This window comes from Lutra lutra, chromosome 3 (genome assembly GCF_902655055.1).
Source record: "Lutra lutra chromosome 3, mLutLut1.2, whole genome shotgun sequence".
Taxonomy (NCBI): domain Eukaryota; kingdom Metazoa; phylum Chordata; class Mammalia; order Carnivora; family Mustelidae; genus Lutra; species Lutra lutra.
This window is the reverse complement of record NC_062280.1, coordinates 60057035-60077486: the sequence shown is the minus strand read 5'-3', so window position 1 is coordinate 60077486 and position 20452 is coordinate 60057035. Positions and strand designations below refer to the sequence as shown.

Sequence of the window (20452 nt, the reverse complement as noted above, 5' to 3'; positions counted from 1 at the left end):
GAATAAAATAATTGATGTCATACAGAGTTGACTAGTGTGACACATAGTTAACCTGGTTAATTAATCTGACCAACTAATGGAGAATTCTAAAACTTAATTCATGGTAAATTTTATCTCTTAATGATTTGTTAAGGTGACATATTATGGGATATTCAAGAAATTGAATACTGTGTAGGGTATAGCTCCAACAGTTGCAGGGCAAACTACTAAATCCCCACAAATTTTAGTTTAATCAGTAGGAAATTTCATTTACTCACATCCCTGCACTTGCCATGCTGAACCTAACAGAAGAGCACCTTTTTGGTAAAACTGAAAAGAAAAAAAGCAAATTAAGTGGATTCTGATCCTACTTAGCTTGAGGTCAAAATTTAACTCTAGAAAAAATGTGTACCCAGAGCACAGTAAAAGTTTACTTTCTCTTCACCCATTTCCAGAAATGTGTCTTGCAACTATAGCAACATTTTCCAAGGCAACCAAGTGCAGATTCTTTCTGAGCTATATTTAGAAACTGTCTACAAGGATGTTCATTTTGATTAAGACCACTAACCAGGATTTCCCCTTTGAACTTTTTTCTTCTATATTGCTGTTAAAACAAGCCAATCATGCATATCCAGACCTTAATAAAAAAGTAAATTATAATCAAGGAAGCTTCTGTCTAATAGTTTACATTTTATTCATTTCTGCTGAGAAGATAATCAGTTTTTTTCTAGAGTGTTAAAGAATATAATCCTACATAATTCATGCATGTGATTCACCATTGTTATTTAAAAATCAATTTATTATATATGATTTGTGAACGAGAGAGCTGTTAAGCATAGGCAGAAATTCTGTAAGCTTTCTTGACACAAAACTTCTGAGCATTATATGTAACTTCCATCTCACCAATTCTTACTAAAGAGAAATTCTTCTCTAAAGATTCCTATAGTAACCGGCTAGCAGGTGGCTAGACAGGGACAAGCACTGGCATCACCAAACCATTACATGTGTGTTCTAAATGTTTGGGATTGCTGCTCCAACATTGCAAACCTCCTGTACTAAGACATTATATTGTTGTTTTTCATTTTGAATGGAGTTACAAGTCTATGAATAGTAAGTCATACTTTCCAGTGAAAATCTGCTGATACATTGCTCTAAACTTCAGCAATATCATTTTTCTATGTTCATTTTCATTTTGTTTTGTTTGGGAAAATCAAAAGGAATTATATTCTGTCCCTTTAAAAGACAAAAGAAAATACCATAGGCTAAGGAAGCCTTCCTTAATCATGAAGAACCATTCTGGAATTCTTAACAACCCCTATGAGATCTGATAGGCATTTCTACAGAACAGGGAACCTTGACCTTCTGTTTTTCTAATGCTGTCTTTGGAGGTGCTAATTCCTTTGGAAGGGCTTCCCCCAGTTGAGGCAGCAATTGTAGGCACCTCATTAGAGAAATTTCTGTGGATTCAAAGGTAAAGACATAAGGATAGAAGAAAGAATACAGAGATTTTCTCTGTTTCTTGGAAAAAGGGGAGGTTTTGAGTTGACTGTACTTTGGGAGAAACTGCAGGAAAGGAAGGGACCACAAGAAGCCTGCAAATCCTGCTCCCTATTTCTAGAATCATACCTAATCTTCCCAAATCGGTTACTTTCTACCCATTTTTTTAAATAGCTGAGGATATAAATTCCTTAACTTTACATAACTTTTGTCAGTGTTTAATCATAGCTAGTGTCCAAAAAAAAAAAGAAAAGAAAAAGAAAAAAGTAAAAAAAGTTTTTCTATCAAACCAAAATCACTTTCTGTAATTCAAATCTATTTCCATGGAAAATGAAGACCCGTTTTAGATACTCTTTTCCTCCTACCAGCCCTCCCAGTGAGGAGAAGATGTCACTTCTTTATGTCTGAAATAAACTCCCAACTCCACTAGTATTTTTTCTAGGGTTTTATTTTCCAAACCTAAATCATTTTAAGCTCTTATGTGGATATGTAAAATGTAGAGGGTAAGAAAGCAGAAGAAAAGCCATCAAAGTGTATGATAAAAATGAGAGGAAAAGTAAGAGACAATATTTGCCCTCCAATTTTGATAACTTGCAAATACAGATTGTACAAGAAGCCAAAAATCAAAAGGAGATTCATCAGCAGTATGAGAAATGATCAGAACCTTGCTACCAGATTCTTCAAGTGTGGGGCCTAGGTCTTCTTTGCTGGTAATTCCTCCACATTTAGCAGAGTGTCTCTGGCACATAACAGACCCTCAGAGCCTTTGAAAAGTGGACTCGAACAGATAAGCGGAATGTTTCAAGTATAGCAACATAAAAATATTCTAAGTAAAAGAACCACAAGAAAATGTATTGGAAATTAATATGAATATATGAAAGGACAGTGCAGAAGGAGCTACAAGGAAAGATAAAAGCATGCAATAGCATCATGGGACTATAGGACCTTTAACACCCATGGCCATCTTTAATGGCTCTACTTTGAGTTGGGTTGGCTTAAGAAAAGCCCCTGAAAGTCAGAACTTTTCCATGGCTCTCTCCCTGGGCTCACTCTGAATCATGAAGTATGCTAATTATCCTGGGAGAACAGCCCCCAAAACCTTCAATCCAAGGCGAAGCCATACATACAACGATGCCTCATAGGTATTGCAAGGTCCGTTCCAGACAACTGCAAAAAAAAAAATAAAGTTACTATCACAATAAAAAGAGTCAAATTTGTTCTTTGTTCACACTGTACTGTAGTCTATTAAATGTGCCATAGCATTCTGTCTTTAAAAACAATGTTCAATGCCTTCATTTAAAAATACTGTATTGCTGGGTGCCTGGGTGATTCAGTTGGTTAAGCAACTGCCTTCAGCTCAGGTCATGTTCCCGGAGTCCCAGGATCAATTCCCACATTAGGCTCCCAGCTCCATGGAGAGTCTGCTTTTCCCTCTGACCTTCTCACCTTTCATACCCTCTCTCACTGTCTCTCTCTCAAATAAATAAATAAAATCTTTAAAAAAAAATACTGTATTGCTAGAATGTGCTGACCATTATCTGAGCTCTCAGGGAGTTGTAATCACTCATCATAGATGACTGCAACAAATCTGTAATGAAGAAGTTCGAAACATTGCAAGAATTACCAAAATATGACACAGAGACAGTGAGCAAAGGCTGTTGGAAACATGGTGCCCATAGACTTGATCTTCAGGGGATTGCCACAAACCTTTGCTCTGTAAAAACCGGTATCAGGAGAAGGCTCCCTAGCTCATGGGTCAGAGCACTGGTCGTATAGAAACCGGTGTCTGTGAGGTTCAACAAAGCGAGGCAATAAAACGAGGTATGTCTATAGGAGCAAGATATGCTCTTTCTTCCCAAACCCAGAAGCGAAAATCACTGCTCTCTAATCTGCAACAAAATCGTATTCAAAGCGCACGACCGTGTCTATGTTTTTATTCATATGAAATGAAAAAGGGCAGAGGAGGTGGCAGGGAGGGTGAGGAGGGTAGGGCTCAGCGGCCCATTGGTGGTAGACGCTGGACAGGTCCTCGAATCACTCTGGCTCTCTGGCTCCGGAGTTATACTCTGAGATCCTTTCCTGCTCATCTTGAGGATGTCTGTGTGTACTGATGCAAAGGGGCACCTGAAGAAGTTGATGTCCATCTTGGTGTTTCCCACAGAAATTGCCGACACAAGAAGCTGGGAACATGCGCAGACTCAGGCTGACGAGTCAAGCCCCTCAGCGCTCCAGCGAGCTGCCTGGGGGATCTCGGAAACCGAAAGTGACCTCACTTATGGGGAAGTGGAGCAAAGATTAGATCTGCTTCAAGAACAACTTAACAGGTATAAGCAATGGTGAGGCAAAGGGAGGACATTGCCCAGGCCCTTGGTTGGATATGGTTTTCCCCTTGCAACTAGCAAATTCCTACTACCATAATCTCATATATTTCACATATGCTTACTTATTTAAAATAAGACTAGAAGTTGACAGAATTATTAATCTGTGTTGCAAGGAGCATTTATTTAGAAACTTCATGATTCTGGCAACATAAATCCCATTTTTTCTTTACTTGTCATAAAATTAGTATATCACCCACACCAGCTGCTGAAGAAAACTCCTTTTTCCTCAGAATAATTCATATTTAGCTTGTTTACTAACACCCTCTTTGCATCCTGCTTTTACGCTTTTTGGTTGTTTCTGGTAACTTAGTTATGTGTTATGGCAATTTTTTTAGGTATAGACAAAATTATTTAAACATATAGTTATTCAGAAAGCTTCTCAATAATGTGATTGAATTAGAAATACCACAGAGTCGAAGCCCAGGTCTTCTCCACTTTTCCTCCACCGTTGATCTATACCCAATTGAGATGAGGAATAAATTTTGGTTTTAGGGGGGATGGAATTCCTTAACCCAACTCTGTGTGGACTTCTTAAGATTAAATTGGTCGCTAAGATTCAGGGGAAAAAAAAAAATGAATGAGTATGATATAGCTGTGTGAGTAGTACTTCATATGGGAGCTGACCTTGATACAAAGGTAGCCTCCGGGTACACCACCAAGCAAGGCAGTGGTCACAGACCAAAAACTTCACCGATGAAACTAAAATGTTCAAATCACACAATTTACTAAACCGATGTAAAACATACAATGAGAGATGAGGAGAGCGAGAAGAGGTAATTAACACATTTCTAATAAATGGAAGCATAGCATAAAAGAAGCCCACTATAGCTGAATTCCGATGGACGCAATGTTCATACGTGCTGAATCACCCTGCCCTGAGGTGTGGTTACTAGGACCAGACAGAGTTGAGGTTGACACAGCAGATCCACAGACAAAAAAATCTTTCTATCCCAATGGCCCACACTTGCTCATTCACAGAGATGTAAGGCTGGGTACACCTGGCCACAGCTGTGGCTTTCCATTTATTCTACTCAACAGCCTTAGGTTGTATTTGCTTTTTGTAAGTAAAGCACAGATAGAGCCAGAATGAGCCTCTGCTGTGTGTCACCTCTGGATGGCCAAATTTAGGTTGGGAGGGCCAGTTCTCTGTCCAGAGATGACATGAGAATAATTCATCCTTTCTGTCTCTATCTGTACAAGTCACACTCTGGTTTGTTGCATCATATTTCTATTCTATCTTTGGCATGTCTTACAGGTTATGCACATGCTGTCTCTATGTAATACAGCTGAGGAATTCTGTCCACATCTAGCAAGCTACTTGCTTACTCATGATCTATACTGAACACATCCCAGGAATTTTGTGTATACCCCATAAGCTACTGGTTTACTTACTATTTCCTTAATGTTTCTTGTGTGTTTTATCTATGTTGTTTATTGTTTTAATTGTTTTTTTAATGTTTCTGCCAAAAATGAACTGTGTCAAACAATATAGTAAGCACATGAAATGTGTGTACGCACACATATACATTGCCATCACAAGTTAATCAGGATTTGAAACAGACAGAATTAGAAAATCAACAAATTTATGAATTGAAATAAATTTGTTAATGTCAAACAAAGGTAGGAAAGTACTGCATGAACTAAAGATTTATTTTGTATTTTTATCTTTTCATGGATTTTAATTGAATTTAAAATCTCCTGGTGATAAGGTTCATTTCCCATTCCCAAATTTTAACTGCAGGTCTTGTCAAATTAAAACATATCTGAGAATATTAAAACAGCCTATCATTTTCTTAGAGTCAGTAATCCCTGGTTCAAGTTCAAGAACTTTCCATTATAATGCCTACTAATGGTTAGGGAAACCTATTTAGTTGCTTAATTGACACATTTGCTTTTTTACTCTCCCTGTTATTTATGCCAAGTCACGTTGATCCTTTAGTCACAAGATACATAAAACTGTATACTGTATACACATAAAAATTGATATGTATGATCTCTGAACTTGAATTCTTTGATTTCTGTGATTTAGAGAAAATAACTGCCCATTTCTTTACTGCCAGTACATGGTGTATGTGTTCAACTTGTTGAGGAGCTATTAAAGTGAGTGAGTAAATGGGTGAATGACAGGGACAGCAGTGATTTCTTTAGCAAAACACTTGCAGTTAGCCTAGATTAGAGTCATAACTCTGCTACTTCACTATGTACAGGATAACTGGGTCAAGTCATTGAAGCTTCTCCAGCCTCAGTTTCTATCTTTGACTCATACATACCTGCAAAGGTGTTTAAAGACTAACATATGATATATTGAAACTATATATGCTCAAGATGTAAACAGGGGGCGCCTGGGTGGCTCAGTGGGTTAAAGCCTCTGCTTTCGGCTCAGGTCATGATCCCAGGGTCCTGGGATAGAGCCCCGCATCGGGCTCTCTGCTCAGCAGGGAGCCTGCTTCCTCCTCTCTCTCTCTGCCTGCCTCTCTGCCTACTTGTGATCTCTGTCAAATGAAATGAATAAAATCTTTAAAAAAAAATCAAAATATTAAAAAAAAAGATGTAAACAGTTATAGTAGCAGTTAGGTAAAATCTGACAGGCAATGAACTTTACTTCTGTTATTGGTGTTCCTCCTACTTTACATGTACTTCCTTTAGTCCTTTCTTCAGGACTAAAATTCAGATTTTTGGACCCCTTTGTTGCCTTGTCAGCAGTACCAATCATTGCTGCCAGGATAAGTGAAAGATTACTGAAAACATATGTTTTCAATATGTCCTAGGACTGTTAAGTGTAAACTCCTAAGGACATACACATCTAAGACTGTATAATTTGCAATTGCCCATTAGTAATAATAATAATAATAATTGTTACTTGATTACATTAGTTATTATTGTATGAAATTTTCCTTTCAAAAGTACAGTTAAATCTCTCTTGACATCTCTTTTATCATCATCCCAGCATCTGTATGTCCCTTGACATATTTCTCACTTTGACTTACTTCTGTTTATCTCCAAATTTTTCACAAATATTTTCTGTCCTATCTCCACTTAGCCTCTCTTGGATTTAAAATCCAACACATTACATGTTTACAGCACTGAGATCTCCAACATCATCTTTCTTCCACTTTACTCCAGAATGCAAAAGTATAGAGAACAAGTTTGAAGAGGACAACTCAATTCAAACTTGGACTTTGCAGAGTGAGAATCCTGGGACATTTCCTAGAGTTGGGTCTGTCCTATTTAGTGTCCACATTCTGTTCAAATATAGACCTGTGAATCACAACACCATTTTGTTCATTCAAATACTCATATTAAGTACACAATGCAAAAAAACAGATAATAAATGGTCTATCTTGAGTCATTTTTATTCCTGCTGCTTTTCTGCTTTAATGACCAATTAAACTATATGTTGGGTTAAAGGTCCACATAAGAAAAGTTCTTATATATTTATATGTTAAGCCTACAGATATACATTTTTAGGGAAGTCATTAACACTTGGTTCTAAAACAGAGCTTCTCAAATTTTAATGTTCTTTGGAATCACCTGGGGATCTTGTTAAAATGCAGATTCTAAGGTCTGTGATTTTAACATTTTTGGTAAGATTTACCTTCTCCTTACAGCCTTCATTTGGAAACAAAATAGTGCAGATAAGTGAAGAGTTAAAGTTTTCTAAAGAGGCATATGGTCCTAATTTTCTGTTCTTATGCCCACAAAATTCCCTTTTTTAAAACGCTGTTAACACATGCAAAAAAAAGAGGGGGAAGTCAGTCCTATTGTATTTTGCTATTTTCCTTCGAATTTTACTTTAAAATGAGAATGAAATTAACAGACCAGTTGGCTCTTTATGAGATCTGGCAGGGAGAAATCATCAGACTGGCATTTTGCAAGCCAGATGGGTCAGAGAAGCAAGTGAACTTGTACATTTTGTCCGTTTCTTAAATACAAAAGTCCTGGAATTATAAATGAGAAAGGAATGGAAAAGGCATTTAGCATCTAACAGCACTTAATGATAAAGAATCTAACAGCACTAAGGGAATAACATGCAATCCTATGAATAGGAGAGATGCAAGGTAAAATAAAGGTAATGTAAATTTGAAACACCTAAGAAATTCCTTGACTTCTACAGCCTTGAAAGAAATGTGCTGCCAAATCCATTTTTAAAGAATAAATAAAATACCCACAAGAAACAGCAAAGCCTGATTAAAAAACAGGTTACTGATTTAAAATAGTCTCAGTGTGTTTTACATTTAAAATCAGTAAAGACTGGTAAAAATGTCGTCTATTTCAACGGAGCTGCTTTTCTGTGAAGATCTTATTGTAAGTGCAGGAAAGTAACGGTGTTTATCAGAACCATTAGTGGGACACAGAAAGTGAGCATCGATCAGCCAGGAGAGAATCTCCGTGCTCCCTCTCCTGTCGTCCTTGTTTACAGCAGGGCTGTAGTTCTACTTGGTGGTGCTGAAATTTTCTCAAATGCTTTGCGATCCTGGACTGTTTTAGGATTGTCTTCCCCCATTTGTGTCTGTCCTGCAGACTTGAATCCCAAATGACTGCCGACATCCAGACCATCTTACAGTTACTGCAAAAACAAACCACCGTGGTCCCCCCAGCCTACAGCATGGTAACCGCTGGAGCAGAGTATCAGAGGCCCCTCATCCGCCTGATGAGAACCAGCCATCCTGTAGCATCCATCAAGACGGACAGAAGTTTCAGTCCTTCCTCGCAAGTGAGTGTAGACAGTGTAAAACTGGGAATGTCTCTCTCTGGGGACCGCCTGAATCAGAATCGTCCGGGGTGCTATGGGAAATGAGGTTTCTCATCCCCATCTGTTTCTGCTCGATTAAAATTGCTGGGAATAGCCCCTGTAATCTGCATTTAAACCAGCTCCCCACTAATCATCATGTTCATTTCAAGTTTGAGAACAGTGGATCTAGAGGAATTTTTTTTAAACATTAGCAATTTTTTTCTAAGAAAAAAAAATTCTTTTCAAGAATCAATCTGCTTAAGTTTATATGTGGTAGAGCTTTCAAAGCCAATAGCCCTGGGTCCAAAAAGCACTTCAGAGGAAGATCTGTCATTTGCTCTGGTGACAAGAGGCACTCTTGCGCAGGGTGTCTGGGAGGAGGGGGAGGAGAAACAGCAGCTGTCCAAAGACCTCAGGTTCCACGGCCAACAGACTGGTAATCTCATTTATGCCCCACACATGCCCAGAGATCTCTAAACTTTTCTCATCTCCATCATGATAAGAGGAATATTAAGATGTCCTTTATCTTGCCTCTGAAGACCTCTAAGGCCTTTTGAATTATGTTAATATGAAAAGTCTAACTCCTTTGGAATCCCACTTGGGAAATTATACTTTATAACTTAAGCCCAATAGCCAAATTGCACCTAAGAAAGGTGGACCCAAGAGCAAGGATTTCCTAAACAATCTTGTAAAACTTTTTTAGAAGTTTAGAAATTTAGTGTAATATGTTCTGGGAAATGAAACTACATTAATAATAGGGAAATGTGCAGAAGGAAAACACTGCAATCTTTCTGAAATATGAAGTAGAAATTTAATTTCTCTAAGTAGTTTTGAATGTCTTAGATCTTGTAAAACCAGGTACTTTGTTTTCAGTGGATTTAGGTAATAGTTTCTGACCAAATGATGAAGTTTTAGAATATAGGTGAGGTTCATTTGGGTGGAGTCCAGAGCCCATGACCAAAAAAGAATTCTTGAGACATCTTTGGTGCAAAATAGTGGTTTATTAGAGCATGGGGACAGGACCCATGGGCAGAGAGAGCTGCTACCCCAGGAGGTGAGGGGTGGCAGGTTATGCAGGATGGGATTGGGAGAGGTAAGGAAAAAGGGAGGTTTCAATAGAACTTTCATACGCTAAAGAGGACCTATAAGATACTGGATGCCTTGAGGCCTTGTCATTGTCAAGGTTTTTCCCTCTAGCAAGATATTAACATTAAGATAGTTGGTAGATTCTTAAAGAATGTCACATATGTCCCACCCAGGAGTGGGGGTGGGGGAAGGTTTCAGGGTGTCAGCTTTTGCTTTGTCCTCAGCCAGCCTTCTGTTCCCTCATCATTCCCCCCTGAACACTTTTGACCCTTAAATCTTTAAGGTTGTTGAAAGTGGATGGTCTCATCTTCTGTAACATCTTCCTGCTGAACAGGGGCGTAGAGTTGTCCCTACCTACTGGGGTCAACAGTGGTCAGTTGGGGAATGTGTAGGGGAGTTTCAAAAGACAGAGGCAGCTGAATCCAGGGGAGACTGCTCAAGTGATCTTCCCAAGTGGAAAGGATCATCTGTGGAGGTTACGGCAGCAAAGGAGTTGACACCAGGTGGGGATACATGGGAGAAAAACAGCAAAACATGATTAGTGTAACAAAAAGAAAATGAAGCTCTGATTAAGTTTGCTAGTTGACAAAAAACCCTTTTCCAGTCCAGGAATTTAATCATTAAAGGAGAGAGGGACTATTTAAAGGGCCAACTTGAGTATGTCAGAACCCAGAAATATTTGTGATAATCTGGAACATATACATAGTATTTTGTTTTTGTGGTAGCACAACTTCCACCTTGTGTAGCAGTTAAAACATCCAATGCCATTCTATTTTGTAAAGCTGCTTCACATTTGTATTACCATAGCATTTTAATAGAGAAATGCTACTTTGAGGATAATTTAGGTAAGAGCTTTCATGTGCCAAACATCCTCCAGTCTTAAAGAGGAACAAGATGGATGCTAGGTGATCATACTAATGTAACACAAACTGTGTCCACCATTGTTTAAATTGGGGAGATTAGCTGGAGTAGTGATGGTTTTAGTAATGCTTCCATGAATCCAGGCAAATTCTAAGGTTCAGCAAACTATCCACCTTGGAGGAAGCCAGGGCCACAGGTTAGTTCCACATATCCAGTGGGTTCCATTTGGAGCTGGCCATATGATGCCAGGTTGCCTTACCCAGTCTGTAGCAATCTAGTCAGTAGCCCAGAGTACTATTATTTGGGAACATGTTTAAACTAACTGTTATTTGCATTTTTAATACAAATACATTTGTATTTAATACAAATACATGTGGTCAACTAAAGAGTAAGCAAGATCAATAACCTCTGAACAGTTATGCTCTACAGAGAAAGAAGTACAGTGGTCAGGTTCAAGCATACAGGAAACTAGGTTTAAAGTTTGACAAGATTTAAGTATTATTTCTGGCATATCTGTAAGTGTAGCCCAGTACATAGTAAGTTGGCCTCCATCATCCATTGGTGGCCTTTGGTTTCTAAGACATTTTGGACCTGATGTGAAGTCATTACAGTCAGGGCCTGTCCCATAGTGAGCTTTGAGGCTCGTTTTAGGAGGAGGGCTGTTCTATGCTTAGCTAAAGCCTTTGTTTGCAATTGTACCTCAGTAGGGGTGGCTTCTAGGATAAATATGACTAAGGGGTGAAACAATTAAGAAACGCTTTGTGTAGTCCAGCCTTAACAATATCCTAATTACAAAAGATCACTGGCGAGTAGGAGTAAACTTGTCTCAGAAGAAAAGGGTATCCCCAAGTGTATCATCCAGTCCAATCATAAAGGAAGTGGAGTCATCCATGATCTCCACAAGTCCATAGTCAACCCTATGGAGTGGGGTATGCTCTGGCTTTTAGGGAATGATTTCACTATCCTATTCACACAGAATTGGTCAAGGTGATAGTTAAGTTATACAATTGTTGAGGAATCAATCCCATTTTCCTGTTGTTTAATCATGTGCCATGGGGTCCTGTTATTATCCCGACAGAATAAAAAGCAAGAAGATCATCTAAATGAGCTATTATGCAACTTCTCTGAAGTTTACTCAAGTTGTCTAGCTTAGATAAACAACAAACATTTAAAGACAAATAAATCTAGAATTTAACATCCACAAAGGTGTTATTAAAACATAATTTTTCTCTCTAAAATAACCCTCATTTCCAGAGATAGCCAAATCAGGATGAATTTATTTGAAAAACAAGTCCAGTTTTAATAGACTTGGCCTAATTATTTACATAAGCTCAGCAAGAACAGTGAGTGATCATATAGGTCTTTTAGAATCTGCTTTGCTGGAACTTCTTGTAAGGAATCTCTAGGTTGAACTTTTAGTAGCATCTCCAGGCCAGAAGCAAAGCCATGTACTTGCCATCAGACATGCCTGCAATACCTGTAGATTTGGGCAAATTCCTCCTCCTGAGGTCCCCAAAGTATCTTGAGGTTCCTGCACTTGCCAAGAAGTGAAATTCTTTACTCACCTGGTGAGGTTGCTGGGAACTCTGTAAGCAAGGTATCAGGCCAACAGTTTCAAGGGGCATTGTGGCTCCAGGTTTCATAAAGTCAACTTTAGTTCCTTTAAGCTGTCAAGTCGTATCTGAGTCTATGCATGTCTTTCTCAATACGACATTCCAGTCAAAGCCTTGGTAAAACAACCAATGTTTCCAATAGTGTCCTATTACAAGGGGAACAGATTCTTATTGAACTTATGCAAATGACTGATTGCCATGGAAAAAAGAATATTTACAGAGACCTTTTGAGTTTCAGAGGGTTCAGATAGAAAAGTTGAATGCTTTGATTTGTTTACAAATGACTATTTTTATATTTCTGTAAGTCACAGATAAATAAAATTTTACTTAGTGTGGAAGAGCAAACATTAGAGAACCAGTAATGTCTAAAATAAGAGACACAGCACTATAATCTTTTAGTTTGTTTAGTCCCATGTTACTAATTCTGGTTTAGTTTGAATGTAGCTTTAGTTAGTTCTGGAAATTCTTAGCCATTTCAGTTTTAGGATTTTCAATATACTGAATATCTGTATTAGTCCTGAAAATCCTTTATATGAATCTCCTTGAAGATAAAACTCATTTTACAAAACTCATTTTACAAGAGAATTAGAACAATTATAAATGACAAAAAAAACTCAGAAATGGACATTGTTAATGATCTGATTCAAGAGTTCGCTATGATACTGTAGACGAGGAAACTCAGTTATCCTGCAACCCATTGACACATAACACTTCAACAGCCAGAACCAGAATGTAACTTAACAAACAAGCAAGTCTAATTAGTCAGGACTTTGTTCAAGATTTAAATCTTGGGGAAGTTTGTAAGGAAGATGTGGTCCATATACACTATGGAGTATTATGCCTCCATCAGAAAGGATGAATACCCAACTTTTGTAGCAACATGGATGGGACTGGTAGAGGTTATGCTGAGTGAAATAAGTCAAGCAGAGAGAGTTAATTATCATATGGTTTCACTTATTTGTGGAGCATAACAAATAGCATGGAGGACATGGGGAGTTAGGAGGGGGCATTTGGGGGAAATTGGAAGGGGAGGTGAACAATGAGAGACTATGGACTCTGAAAAACAATCTGAAGGGTTTGAAGAGGTGGGGGGATGGGAGGTTGGGGGAACCAGGTTGTGGGTATTAGAGAGGGCACGGACTGCATGGAGCACTGGGTGTGGTACAAAAACAATGAATACTGTTATGCTGAAAATAAATTAAAAAATTAAAAAAAAAAAAAAACCAAAACCCTTTTAAAGCACGTGCCTGAATAGGATTAGGGATGATAAGATCTGATATAGGCAAAATCTGGAGAATGGTTTTTCTGGGCAGGCAAAGAGTAAACTATTTACATTTTCTTAACAGCAGATCAATTAATCTAAGAAAACTTTGTCTTTTTGAACAAAGAGAAAGCAGACTTTCAATCTTATACCAATGTACTTTAAAATCCATTTATTTCAATCTTAGTCCATCCCGACCACACCTAAAATTCTTTTTCTGAAGATTTCCCTTCACAAATCTTCTACAACTTTCCTTTGCATTCAGGTTTTGTCCCAAGCCATTTCTTTCTAAACGGGCATCTCATTTAGAACAAAATTACCTTTTACCTTCAAAATGCATTTCTTAAGGTATCTCTTACTTTTCCACATACAGAGTTGTTTCCCTTATTTCCATTGGTCTTAGTTACAGTTAGCAGAATTTTGTATTCTTAGAAACACCTTAATCTCTAGTCAATTAAGTATTAACTAACTGTGAACTGTTACAACAGAATTCTTTAGATGGCAAATTTGTGAATCAGTTAAGCACAAAACATGCTTACCAACAGATTTAAATATCCTTATAGTTTCTTTGCAGTAAGAATTCAAAAGCACAAACCTATGTCCAGTAATTAATGACTTAACATTTTACCTTATTTGAAAGACCTAGATGTCCAACAAATTTAATTCCATTTATCACCCCAGCAAAACATTAGTTTCAGGTTACCAAAGACTTTGAAAGTTATATTATATTAAAAATTACCCATGAAAACTGAGCCAATTAACCATCAGTTTAGTCATCACTTTGCTAACAAATTTCAACAGAGATAACATGAGCTTATTTGACCTTCAGTAAACCTCAATGGAATAAAAGTTTCACATTTACTGCTAGTAACTTAAAAGACATGTCTATCCTAATTAAAACAACAAACTTAACTTAGTTTAATTACTGATTTATGTTCCACCTGGGCCCATCCATTTTCAGTTTTTACCTGAGACATGGGTGGGAAAATCTGTGGAGTGGGAGGTGTTAGGTGCTCCTTTGGCAGTGAAGGGAGAAGGAGCCATGGTACAGGAGGCACCGAGGATGGTATGCAGGCCAGTTATGCAGGCCCACCCAAGGTGGCAGAAACAGAAGAAGGGGAGACAGAAGAGACAAAATGCTGCCAGAAGGCAGAGAAAGGGTTCCCGGTTTTAGAGTTCATCAGCTGCAACAGAGGAGGAGACGCCATGTTTTTCCACCCACAAGGGGGCTTGGGGGCTAAGCAGTTCATGTCGGGCCAGAGAAGACAGGGTATTGCCCCAAAACAGAGGGAGTTTTGGCAGCTGCTTGGGAATACTCCTTAAAATCCCTGTTCCGAGTTAGATTAACCACAGCTGGCTCCAGTTATAGCTGTTAACACAGGAAACGAGGGAGGGAGAAGCCCCTACATATATTAGGAGGGACAGAGAGAGAGAGAGAGAAAGTCAGAGTCCCCTTTGCTAAGGATGGCCTGCATATCCTCCAGCAACCTGGGTTTACCAGGAGGCAGCTTAGTTAGGTAACTATCATCCAGATATGTTAGGAGGGGGTTTACTAGCTGACCCATTTGGGCAAACACATTCAGCAAAAGGTCCTTAGGTAGGGGTCCTGGTGTAGAGCAATGAAGGCCCAGGTATGAGCAATGAAGGTATCCTGGGTCCATTTGCCCTGTTTCCTGCAGAGGAGCTCTGATAGATCCCACTGAGGCCATGCAGTGTTACAGGAGCTCAGTCCTTTCCAAAGTTTTGCAATGCAATTTGCTTCCACTGGGTTAAAAGGCACTCCAAGGTAAAGTCCTTGGGAACTGAAAAAGCCTACTGAAGCCAAGCTCCCAGAAAAGAAGGTCCATTACCAAATCCCCCGTGACTCCTGGGTGGTGTTCCATGCAGGACATGTCAGAGGTTGCCGTGTGTCAAAAGCGACCGGAGGCGTCCCTCGAATGAGACATCACTATTGATCATGATCCTGCCTTCCCCTGGGAAGGCATTCCTGCCTTAAAAGGCCCGGAGGGGTGACGCTGCCACTCCTCTATCCCATCTCATCCCAGGCTGTCCATGGGTGCCTGGTAAATGGACTAAAATACCATGCTGTGCCATGCCATCGTCTGTCCTGAAGGTTGCATACTGTTTTGCCATTTTAACCCATGAAAAATACTGGAAAAATTTTACAAGAGGAAATTACCCAATTTTGTAGTTCTAAGTAGTTAGTAGCGGACACTGACAAGAAACAGTAAAGACTGAAATCCATTATGGTCTAAGCAACGTCCCAAAATATGTAGTCCTTACAGCCAACTTCCCTAGGAAACATCCTCGACTGCATTTTAATTCAACCAGGTACTGGTTTCGACTGGCTCCCAGTGGAGGTCCCATGGCCAGAAATGCTAGACCAGGGATGTGGAGGGGATCACATTAGACCAATCAGGAGGAAACCTTAAGATTGGCAGCCATCCTGATGACTTAGGTGGCTGTCCCATGCCCAAGACAGACAACTCCATATAAGAACAAGAATAGAGAGAGGGCATCAAGTTTCTGGGTCTTATTACCATTCCGGCCAGGGTACTAACTTCCAGCCAAAAGCCATTCTCCTCTCCATAGAGTAGCCACAGGCTAGAGGATTGCAAACTGAGCAATCCACATGAAAGCGTTCTAGTAAGACCTCACTCCTTGAAAAACCCTTGAAATGAGATTAAAGGAAGAGGAGAGAAAGTACTCACCAATTTTACACCGAAGCTCAGAGTCCAAATGTAAAGACTCAAATCCCCATGTTCGGGTGCCAAATGATGAAGTTTTAGAATATAGGTGAGGTTTTAGAATATAGAAGTTTTAGAATATAAGTGAGGAGTGGGACGGAGTCCAGAGCCCATGACCAAGAAAGAATTCTTGAGACATCTTTGGTGCAAAATAGTGGTTTATTAGAGCATGGGGACAGGACCCATGGGCAGAGAGAGCTGCCCAGGATGTGAGGGGTGGCAGGTTATGCAGGATGGGATTGGGGGAGGTAAGGAAAAAGGGAGGTTTCAATAGAACTTTCATATGCTTAAGAGGACCTATAAGATAATGGATGCCTTAAGGCTTTGTCATTGCCAAGGTTTTTCCCTCTAGAAAGGTATTAACATTAAGATAATTGGGAGATTCCTAAAGAATGTCACATATGTCCCACCCAGGAGTGGGGGTGGGGGAAGGTTTCAGGGTGTCAGCTTTTGCTTTGTCCTCAGCCAGCCTTCTGTTCCCTCATCACAAGGATGAGTGATATTTCTTCATTTTTTTTTCTGTCCTCCTTACACTGTTTACTCACCAAATGACTCATGTTTCTGATTCCAGTTGTCTTGAATTTTGAATTAAAATTGATTTATTGAATTAGAACTCATCTGGAAAACTCAGTTAAATGTGTGTGTGTGTGTGTGTGTGTGTACACTTTTTGTTTGTTTGTTTTGTTTTAAGAAGAATCTGATCTGGCTTCAGAGTAAAAGTTCTTAGAATGGTTGTTTAGGACAAACTGATGCCCAACCTCCAATGACTTGACCCATCTTTGGTAGGGAAAGCTTGGTCACTATCACTAGCCAAATATAGATTAATGAGGCAGTTAAATGTATTTAGATTTTGTGAATATAATTTTAGAAATCTGTCCAAATGAATTATTAAAAAAAAAACAAACATGTTTTTCTTCTCTTTCTCTCAGTGTCCTGAATTTCTAGACCTTGAAAAATCTAAACTTAAATCCAAAGAATCCCTCTCAAGTGGGGTGCACCTGAACACAGCTTCAGAAGACAACTTGACTTCACTTTTAAAACAAGACAGTGATCTCTCTTTAGAGCTTCACCCGCGGCAAAGAAAAACCTACCTTCATCCAATTAGGCATCCTTCTTTGACAGATTCATCCCTAAGCACTGTAGGAATCTTGGGTCTTCATAGGCATGTTTCTGATCCTGGTCTTCCGGGGAAATAATCATTTTGTACTATTTACTCCACATACAATGTAAGTGCTTTTAATGGCTGTTTTCCTTTTTTTGTATTTAAATCCTCTCTACTTGACTCAGGGGCTCACAAGGTACCATTATATGCAAAAGTACTGTATATTTTCCTAAATTGAAGCTTGTACGGTAAAACTAAGCAATTAGGATATAAATATACATATGAACTCTTTTGTTCCAAATGTTGAAACTGCCAGCATCTCAAGGCATCTTCTTCGTATTATTTTTTTAAATCATGTGCATGTTAGGAAACTCCAGTTTCTCTTGCATGGAGACTCCTACTTACTACTTTTACTACCCCAGTATTTTGTTATGAAAATGCCTTCCAAGCAAGTAAGAAACCAAGGAATAACATTGTTCATGGATGCAAATCAGGTGATCCTCAACTCATGGACGTTCCAGGGGGAGGAAGGGAACTTAGTCATTTTGAGAACAGATACCCTTCTGTATGGAGATGTTTATAGTTAATTACATTCATTTCACTGCACTTAAAAAAATTCCAAAAAATTCTAAATCTCTGATCGCGTAGGGAATCATCTCCAAATACATGAATATGGGCCGGCTTCAGTGAGGACAAAAAGGCCTTTCTATTTATGTTTCTGTCTCTGACTTTATATACAAACTACCTAAAATATTTCTCACTGGCACATTTCCTTGAACATTTAGAAACAAGTTTTTTCCTCATTTTTCGTTTTCTTCTTCTTCTTTTTTTTTTTTTTTTGAGGGTAGGGGAGGGAGTCTTGTCAAGAACAGCTAAAGCATGACTGACACAAGCTGATATCCTCTGATTCATATTTTAGGGCTGTGCTGAACTGGATCAAAAGAGTGGATGCACAGAGTTCTTTTTAAAAAAAAATGTGAAACTTAGCGGGTGTGCGTGGCAAAATTAGCTTCCATTAAGTATATGTTGTTCCATGGTTTTCTTATCCTAGCTGTGGAAAATCAATGTGTTTTTACCTGCTTGTAAAGGCAATGAACACACCAGCAGTAAAATTTCAGTTTCATTTGGTTACTCAAAGACATTTGCTAATCAAAGATTAAATGCATATGTGTTATTTATGGACTGGGCTGAATATATTTGGACCCCCGAATATCTGAACATGCAATGAAATATATTTTAATATCTTCAACTGTTAGATTTTTTTTTGGAAGGAGGAGGATATACATGCCTCTCATAAAATCAGGATACAGAAAAAAAAAAAAACTGCAAGAATCTGATTAGTCAAGTTTTATTTTTCAGTTCATTTGAGTACAATTTAAACTTACTATGGACTGATCCATTATACCCTTTCCTTCTGGACAAAATTTTGAAATTTTTTGCGAGTTTCTTCATTCTTTAATGATTTTTACACTCACATGTATTTTTAAAGAAATAATATATTTGTGCACATTATTAAATGGATTAATTTCTATCTCTCCAGGATAGAAACGTAATCTATTGACTTACCTTTACCTTTGACACTATTAGTTTCAAATACAAGCAATTCATTTAAATTTACAAAGCTATTGCACTATTCCAAATATGATTAAAGTGACCTTAAGTTGTTCCCTATATATTTTTAAATGGTCACATGTGTGAGAGGCAATCTGTAGGCATGAGCAAATTCATTTCCCTGCTAAATGTTTGAAAAAACAAAACAAGTTTGTATGGCAAAGTGACCATGCCATTCAATAAAATACAGAACAAGTTCAACCAGCTTCTCAAACCCTTTGGTGTTAATGCAATACAAATTTAGGGACTAACCAATGCTGTCCTTCCCTCATTCAACAAACATTTATGAGTGCCTAGCAGGGGGAAAGAAATGGCTAACTGATTCAGAGGACTATTTAGGGATTTTATGTCCATATTTAGGCACATTTTTGCAGCTGCAACAAATTTCATAAGGATTGCCAGCCTAAGCTCCAGGGAAATTCAGAATGAATTCACCAGAGACTGTTCATTTGTAGGGAGTGAAGATGTGGCAGGTGAGGAATTTAGATCTGATTGTTGAATTAATGAATGCTTCAGCTGCGACACTGGTATGACATGCGTAAAATTCAGCCTTCCACATAAAGTCTATATACTTTATAAAAACTGAGCATGAAGGAATGGGAAGATAGGGAAGAGTGTAAAAGCATCCCACTTTTTAAATTTGGGCATAACACAAACCATCTTCCTCTTAAGTCCTTAACATGAAGGAATCGCTTGATATTACAGTCTAAGTCTCAGAGAATTGGACAGGATGAAGAAGGTCCCCTCTTACAGAATATCACTTTAACAAGAGCCTGAACAATGTAAAGATGTAGTGGGTTAGGCAGAGATGTCAGAGGCTCCATTGTTAAAATGACTTATGGATAACCAAAGCAATTCTCTTAATTTACAAAATCCATCTCCTTGTCCCAGCCAGAGGTCTAATGCCTAAATCACGGTCACTTTCCCCACAGGCTGTAGCAAATAACCTGAGCCTTCCAATGTGGGGACTGTCCTGAGAGGCAGGGTTAACTGCCATAGCCCAGTCATAGTAGTATGGCACTGTCTCTCCTTCTAGGGAATTAGAAGCACTAACGTAACTCCTTTTGCTTTCCACCAAAAAATAAAGGTTCCTAGTTCCCAGGCCTAAATAAAATGCCATCTAAAATCTGAAGTTTATCTGAGTGAGATGTTTTCCTGCTGTTATTAACTGCTGGGCAGAGAGCTGGAAGTATCATTTTACCCTATAGGGGAGTTTCATATTCTAATGAGTTAAGGGAAGGAGGAATGAAAAGTACTGAAGCAATGTCCTTGCAGGATTTAAAAAAAATTTTTTTTTAAAGATTTTTATTTATTTGTCAGAGCGAGCGCGAGAGAGAGCACAAACAAGGAGAACTGCAGGCAGAGGGAGAAGCAGGCTCCCCAATGAGCAAGGAGCCCGATCCAGGACTCAATCCCAGGACTCTGAGATCATGACCTGAGCTAAAGGAAGACACTTAACTGACTGAGCCATCCAGGTGTCCCAGCCTTGCAGATTTTTACATTAATAAGCACTCATTTAACAAACATGAGAAGGTAGGGGCAAATTTGGGATAGCCTAGTTTCTTAGATCCACGATAATCAA

The 20452-nt window shown here is 38.7% G+C and overlaps 1 protein-coding gene across 3 annotated transcripts in view; it reads left to right on the top strand.

Annotated features, from left to right (window-relative positions):
* Positions 1-20202, top strand: part of KCNH7 (potassium voltage-gated channel subfamily H member 7) — a 501818-nt gene extending 481616 nt beyond the window's left edge. For all 3 annotated transcript variants that reach the window (XM_047721924.1, XM_047721923.1, XM_047721922.1), the window contains 3 exons: positions 3638-3800; positions 8379-8571; positions 17087-20202. In XM_047721924.1, the coding sequence (XP_047577880.1) occupies positions 3638-3800; positions 8379-8571; positions 17087-17353 (623 nt within the window). In that variant the 3' untranslated portion in view covers positions 17354-20202. The remainder of the gene's footprint in view (positions 1-3637; positions 3801-8378; positions 8572-17086) is intronic.
* Positions 20203-20452: the final 250 nt, after the last annotated feature.